Source organism: Gavialis gangeticus, unplaced genomic scaffold (assembly GCF_001723915.1).
Source record: "Gavialis gangeticus isolate Ggan-Ray unplaced genomic scaffold, GavGan_comp1, whole genome shotgun sequence".
NCBI classification, from domain to species: domain Eukaryota; kingdom Metazoa; phylum Chordata; order Crocodylia; family Gavialidae; genus Gavialis; species Gavialis gangeticus.
The window spans coordinates 154386204-154394126 of record NW_017729022.1 but is presented as its reverse complement, the minus strand read 5'-3'; the positions used below and the strand labels follow the sequence as shown (position 1 = coordinate 154394126).

The 7923-nt window shown below is 39.5% G+C and overlaps 1 protein-coding gene across 1 annotated transcript in view; it reads right to left on the bottom strand.

The window, feature by feature from the left end:
* Positions 1-7526: 7526 nt before the first annotated feature.
* The window catches only part of ZFP36L2 (ZFP36 ring finger protein like 2), a gene marked incomplete at its 5' end in the record, with an annotated part of 1149 nt that continues 752 nt past the window's right edge, over positions 7527-7923 (bottom strand). Inside the window, one exon of the mRNA XM_019515893.1 lies at positions 7527-7917. Within this exon, the coding sequence (XP_019371438.1) occupies positions 7657-7917 (261 nt within the window). The remainder of the gene's footprint in view (positions 7918-7923) is intronic.

Here is a 7923-nt window from a genome sequence, read left to right as displayed (position 1 = left end):
TAATACTGAGCCTGAGATTTGGGGTGTCCCCAGGCACCCCTTTCAGTAGCCTCCATACACTCCCCTTCTATCCACAACCCAGTATACTGGATGAAACAAAACCCACTAACATAGGTGCCTGCCTTAACCACTCTCCCCCTCCCATTTCATAGGTATGTGCTGTACCCACTGAGAGCTTGAATCTCTCCAGCTGACCAGTTCAGCGAGAGGCTCTATAGTGGTGTATGACTATGCTAAGCATTCTGCACTCGGTACACACTGAAAACTTGGCTGACATACACATTTATTCAATACAAAGAGTTTTAATGGAGAGAGGATAGCTCATGGATCAAAATCTCCCCATAAATGGTACATTCAAACGTGGCAAAAGCAACACATCTGGGGGGTGATACTGCTTTTCCCTTACAGCCTCTTTTCCACGCTCAATTCAAGAGCAGGCTAAATGTCATTATCTGCGGAAAAAAGCCTTCATAAACAACATCATCCCATTTAAGATCTGGCAACACATCCTAAATTCAGAAGCTCACATGTGTCACCTTCTCTCACACTGAACAAGGACTTTGGGAGTATTTGTTCAACTGCTTTTATCCAGAGGAGTCAGAATAGCTACGTAACTAAAAAAAATAAGTGAGAAAAGAAATACGGGACCACTTTCGTATGGATGCAGGAAAAAGTTAACAAATATAAAGGCCATTTTTGTGCTTTCCTGCATTAAAGGAAAATTGGTTTTCACGCTCCTGTTTGGCTATTTTTGAGTACAATACAATGGATCTAATACTGGATTTTATGGACAGTTTAAAGCTGATCAGCATACGAGTTACGAAGCCTCTTACTGCTATAGTTTCTCTCCAATTCTTATGCTGAGCAGCTCCCTGCATTCTAAGTATCCAAGTGACTGACAGTCAGAAAAGATAGTGGGTAATAATCCAGTGATACAGGACCTCTGTTTTCAAATGTCAGTGTTTCTAAAGGTATCCCTACCTAAGTTAAGACACGGAAGGGAAAAGGTTTCAAGTTACTCTGTTACTCCTTTCCAAGTACTGTACGGCTTAGAAATTACTCAGGAAGTGTCCTCTAAGGCTCAGCAACAGAAAAAACCCCAACCCAAAAACGATTTATCGGGGTGAGTAATTTGCTGTTTTTTCATGAGGTTGCCAATGATAGTCTCTCACCCCAAAACATCTCTATTATACACAGCTACCATGTCTTATTTTAATAGAAAACCTGAAATTATTTTTATTTGTGTATTTAAGACTTAAGAGTAAACTTTTTCTGGCCAAATCATTTGAATGTATCTGATGTTTTGCGATTTTGGCAATTAACCTTTCAAAAGTCCATAAGACATAACCCTTGTATTAATATTTTCTAATAATTGAACCACCCCCACCCCAATTAAATCAGTGATTCTCAATACACACTACATCTTTAGAAGAAAAAATTACACAATTGTAGTTAAACATGAATACTGTAAAATCTAGAGACTAATAGCATACACAGCCACCTTCCTTTTCTCTTCTGAAGATGCAACCCTGTCACATATTAAGGACATTTCAGCAATATATTTACAGTACTTAACCATGAGTTTTGATTGGAGTCTTATTTTCATTACCAATATATTTTCAAATAAAAACACTGTACTACAAGTGACCACAAGAAATATTTCCGCTCATTGTGTTGCTAGCTTGGAAATGAAGCTTTAACAAGTAGCTACAGGAATTGTCCTACAGGCAGAGAAAATAAAACCACTGCCCCACCTCCTCCCCTCCCCACCCTCAAGACATGTCACCATACAGTTTGCCAACTCACCCTTGCCATTCTGATTTAATTTACAAGAGAAACATAAAATCATAGCAATGATTTGACAGCAGAAGAGCATGACTATGGTAAATTTCTAGATACCACCTTAGTTACAACTCCACAACTCCAAAGATAATTCTATCATCCGCTGTTTACTTGTGCAAATGTTCTATTGCCAATAAATGTAAAGTTTTCTAGCTGCTTGCCCCTGAACTGTACTGGTAACTTCGAGGCCACTTGCTAATCACAGCACAAGTAATGTTGGAAACCCTGTCTGCCAAGAATTTTAAATAAAATGCTAAAAATGAAGGTATAAGCATAGATGGAAAAATAGGGATGTAGCTACAATCTATTAGAGGTTCTCTTTGTTTCTCCACCTTACAGCCAGAAGTCCCTTTGGAATTTGTCAGTACCATACCAATTCAGTTCTGTTGGGCAACATAAGATTCCAGACTTCATTTTCAAGAACTGATGTAAAATCAACATTGCAAGCTGGAGACACAGAAATAAATAAATAAATAAATAAATAAATAATCAATCCACAATTAGTGTCTCCTCATTGACAAGTCTGAATACTAGCGCTAGATTTTATTATAATTCAAAGTTTCACAGTCCAGGGTAGGATGAAAATGTAAAAAGTCACTATTTCTGCTGTTTTATAAACAATTCAGCAGTAATGGGTATGTTCAGATTAGATTTACTTTGCAAATAGAAATAAGAGTTTGAGCATGTGGTTGTCAGAAATACAGGTGCATGAACTTACCACTTTATTAAGCCCCTTCACCTCAACAGTTGCTAAGACTAGGCACTGGGGAGGGGGGCGAAGAAAATGTTTTTCAAGATGCATTAAAACTTTGTGGAGAATCAGAGTGGAATACTGGAAGAAATGCATGATGTAAACTCTTAACCAACTAATAGCCGACTTTCTGACATGTTGTCTCCTACACTTTGGTATATACTGAAAACAATGGCCTGCAGTCTGATAGCGAATAAAGTTGGGTTTATGCACACTGTAATAGAAACAGTACTGTAATATAAATTACAGCATTTGGGCCTGCAAATGAACAGGGAGTTGAGAAAGAAGCTGCCTTACTGCTCTAGTCGTGTTAGTTGGTTAAGAGCAGTATCTCTGCTGCTGGACATTGTTCAGTATTGCACAATCCAGACAAGCATTTTGAAATCAGTCCGAGTCTTTTCACTAATTTCTGCCAGGCAGTACACAGACCCAAAGCCTAGGGCAAGTTAAAGAGAATACTTAAGTTTGAGCACCCACTATGTAAAGAGAGGGGCTTAACAATTAACAAGCACTATGACTAATAGAAACAACTTGATACATTTCAGAATCCCACACTGAACATACTAAGTGGGATCACATCAGCTCTTTTCCAATCTTACTACTGTATTTAATAGTAAAAGTCCAAGTCCTCATTTAAAATTTCTTCCAAACGTTAACAAATATACAGAAGTATGAAAAACTGAGTTCTAAAACTCTAGCTATGATTGGCTATTATAGATCACTTTTCTATATCCCCACCATCCTTGTAACACATTACTTTTCAAGAATCACACCAACATGAGGCACTGAAGACCTTAAAGTATCGTGCTAACTCAGTTTATTGTTTTGAAGAGTCCACCGATTTACGAGGCAACAGGACATTTCTGAATAGTCTGGCCTAGCACATGCATTGCAGTTAATTCCCAAATAAAAGCTACAGAACATTTGTTTCAATGCAAGCATCAGTTTGCATGTAAAACCACACAAAGGTGCTAATCTTCCTTTTCCTTGTTCAAAGACTGCTAGAGGTTTTGGAAGAGAAAAAGAAAAGGGTGGGGGGGGTGGCGTGTTTTTAAATGCACTTTTCCAGGGCAGCTAAACAATTTACCTCAGGAGCATTGCTTACAGCGAGAAAGCAGTGCACCAGTTTAGGCCCTCTTTACCACTCCCCCCTCCCCCAACATACCAATGCACTAGAGTCTTTTGGGAGACTTCTTGCACTGTTACTCATGCTTTGCTGGCAGCACTGCCAGCGCACAAAACAGCTTGAATTAACACCAGTGCAACTGTATTTAATGTGGAACAGCTGCTGCAGAACTTTCAGGATTCATCCCCCAACCAGGAAACACCAAACTGCACTGCTGCGACTCGCAATGAGCTGCTATTCACACAGGAGATTGTACAGGAGATGCAAGTACTGTCTGAGAAAATACAGCTGCCCAAATGAGACATTAGTTGATTGCCAAATCTCTTATCTCCTTTGGATAGTCAAGGGAGAGGGGAGTGGTTAAAAAAAAAAAAAACCCCAAAAAGCCACACACCTACTCATTTTCTCCTGTACTACCCATTAGTAATACATGTATTTTATTATGGGGCAGGGGGAGGTTGTCGTTTTGGGTTTTTTTTCAATAGCCAGTTAGCATAAAACTGGATTGGCTCAGGTAGGCAGCAGTAGCTTAAGAAGTTTAAACAGTAGGACTTATTTTTAGCCAAACAACACGGCGGGGGAGAAAGAGTGAGCACTCAAGAACTCATTTTTTATATGCAAGTAAATTACTATAGCACCTAGAGCTCCAGTCAGACTTATGGTGCTGGGTACTGTACAAAACAAGAAACGAGTCAAGTTTCTTCTGAAAGAAAAGCTTGTTAAAAAGAGCAGAAACAGCAATTCTGAGTAAACAAGGCAGAGAGAATAATGTGTAGGAACAGGTTTGCATCATCCACTTTAGAGATTAGATTGCATTGTCCTATCACTTATTTGTTTAGTTTTATGCTAAAAGTCAGTCCAAGGTTTGTTACACAAACACATGGCACAGTATTACATTCTACCTTGTATTTATAGAAAGTACTGTGGCAATCCGGACAGTACAAAGATGCCATAAAGTTAACATTTATCAGGCTGACAGAAGTAGAAATAAGCCTTCCAAATCATGCCAAGTGTATTCCAAGAGATTCTGGAAAGGACCCCATTATAAAAAGTTAACATTAAAAAAAAAAAATCCTTCCTGAATTAATGAAATGTAGGGTCCACAGGCCCCTGCATACTTCATTGTGAAAGTTATCTGCAAGGATGTAGGCTACCCAAATCCCCAAGGCCCAGAGGTGACAGAATAAAGCTAGACAATTAGGAAAGCACGACTTTAAAAGCTAATACATCAACTGATGGAATGCTAGGATGGAAGCCTGTATTCCCATTGGAGGAAATGCATTTGAAACAAAAGCTAGGTCTTAGTTGCATTTCATTCCCCACCACCACCCTTTATCCTATGCAAGCTTAAAAGAAAAAAAAAAACAAAAACAAAAACCATGAGGCCAGTATTAGTATACCTCCACAAGCGTCATTGATAAAAGACAATTAACTGGATTTTCCATTTCAGATAACTAAAAGGTACAGAAAGCAAAAAGGTTTATTCCCCTCTTCCTTTCCAAGAAAGCTTGACATAATATCTAACTTGCACTAGTACTTTGGAACCTTCTGGAACACCAGTTATTAGTTCTGGCAGCTGACCAGTGATTTCTACAGGAATGGAGCCATTTTGCAGTTCAAAACCTGGTTAATCTGTACCTAGCCACATTTCTGATGAGGGAAAGCTAATAAAAAAGAAGCACCACCTTGCAGGCATGGTCTCAATAGTTTGATTTTTTTTTTCCAAAAATTTTTATTGGGAGAACTACAAAACATTTACAGTACAAAGTTTACAGTCTCACACTCAATTTGTAGTGAACTGACTCCCGAAAATATATTACAACTCAAGTTGACTTATCCTTTAGTTACATTCAAAGCATATTTCTGTTAAAGTAGTCAAAAAAAAAAAAAAGTACATAGTGCTCAATCTGTACCTATGTACAAAACAAAAAAACCCTAGACTACTGCTCATTCATCCACCGTCCAGGAAAGATTTGGAACCCTCCCCTCCCCCGGACTTTCTACACAAGGAAAAAAAATAATAATTACAAAGTTTTGGAATTTAAGTTCAACAAGATATGTTCACGTACTGTATAAAGTTTCAGATCCAAAGGTGGCCTCCTTGCTTATTTAAAAAAATAAGTGGTGAAGTTGTTGTAGTTAAAACCCATCCCTACATTCAAATCATCATGTCAAGCATTAAGAAAAAATACTTTTTTGGTTGAGGAAGATTTAAGGCAAGCGTGGACCCTTGAGAAGGCACTGTGAGACGTAATACTGGGACCCCCAATTATTGCTACATACTTTGAGACTATTATCACAGTGTGATTGGTGGAGTTAGGCAACAAAAATACTTTTTTGGTTATATTCCAAACGAGTTTGATTTACATTTGCCACTTTGAAGTCTGATTGCAAAGTAGTTCTGTTTTCATTAAAAAAAAAAAGGAGACAAAACAAACAAACTTGGACGGGCTACAACCATTTTACATTCTAGAAAACCCATAGAAAAAAAATCCTCAAACTACTTCCACAGCATCGAGACCGATTTCTATCAAGAAACCATGCAATCTTTCAAAAATTTTCGTAAACAAGGAAAGAAATTAATGAAATAAATATTACATACAATCTCTTAAATTAAGATTTTACTCATTTACAATAAAATAACCAAGTGAAGTTACAAAAAGGCATATATTACTGTGAAAAGAACACACACTCCACATTTCGCCGATTAATAATGGCAATCATAATTTAAACATAATAAAAGAATATATATCTATTGCTTTTCATCATACCCGATAAATACAGTATGAACAAATTACCAATGTATACTTTTCACAAGATAATAAATAAGTTAAATAGTTTCATATTGAGTTGTGCAGTGACTCATGCAGTTCAACTCAGAAAACAGCTAAAAAATTAAAAAACAAAACAAAAAATCAGCAGTTATTCTCCAACAATGACAAAACTAACTCAGTTGAGTGCTTCCAAATAAAGCAAACAACAACAACAACATTGTTCTAAGCCAAACCTCCACTAAGTGGTGGCAATGGAACCAATATTAAACTTTGGAATGAAAAGTTTTAGCATTTGTTATAATATATATAGATATATATAGATATATTTATATATATAAAAAAGGGCTGTTATCAAGGCATATTCTTGGCAGGATGTTGGATTCTTCTTTTAAAAGCTTATACATTTCATATGGTGTGTGTTTTCATTTTGAACTGGACTGAAAGGCCAGAAAGGAAGAAAAAACAACCCCAAACAACTCCTCCCCCCCACTACTTAATAATCAATTGTTCCCCCCCTCCCATGTATAAAAAAAAATTTGGAGGAGCTGGAAAGGCAGAGTTCAGGCCCCTCTGGATTGATTGTTGCTTTCTGGGGGTGTCTTTCCCCCCTCCCTTCTGCTAATGCTTCTTGTAAAAGAACAAAACAAACACAAACACACAGATGGAATGGCTGCTGCTGCTGGTGCTTAGTCTCCAAGAGGAACAACGAGGAAAGAAAAAAAAAAGAGACAATCCCCTTCTTCCAATGTCTCTCTCTCAAAAAAAAAACAAAAAACAAAAAACAAAAAAAAACCAGGTTTGTTCTGTGCCTCACCGTTTCACCCTTTTGCAGAGGAAGAGGAAAAAGAAAAAAAAAAGACTGAAGTCTTTTTGTTCGTCTCGCGACATAAAACGTGGGTTTGTTTCCCCGCCCTCCCTCCTCCTCTCTTCCACCCCTCTGCCTTTTAATTTAGTTGCTCAGCAATTAAACCAGAAAAGGGGGAGGGGGGGGGTGAAGAGAGAAAAATGGAAACACCCTGAAGCAGAGAAGAAATAAAAAAGGAGAGAGAGAAAACACCCCCCCCCCTCCCCTTCAGAGCCCAGAGGGACCGCGTGTGCGAGCTTGGCTGTTTCCCGGGAGGCGGCGGCGGCGGCAGTCCGTGCGTCGCCCCCTGCCCTGCTCCTCAGTCGTCCGAGATGGAGAGGCGGCTGAAGATGGGCAGGCGCCTGCCTGAGTCCAGGCTGGGCGACTCGGAGCCGCTGAGGCTGCCGGAGCTGAGCGAACCGCTCAGGTAGCTGTCGCGGTCGGAGCCGAGCGAGTCCGGAGGGCTGGGCGGCGCGTCGAAAACGGGCGAGTCGGGCAGGCGGCGGCGCAGCGGCTGGAAGCTGAAGGGCGGCGAGGCGGGCGGCGCTGGGCAGGGGCAGCTGCCCGCGGGCCCGGGGGGTGCCGG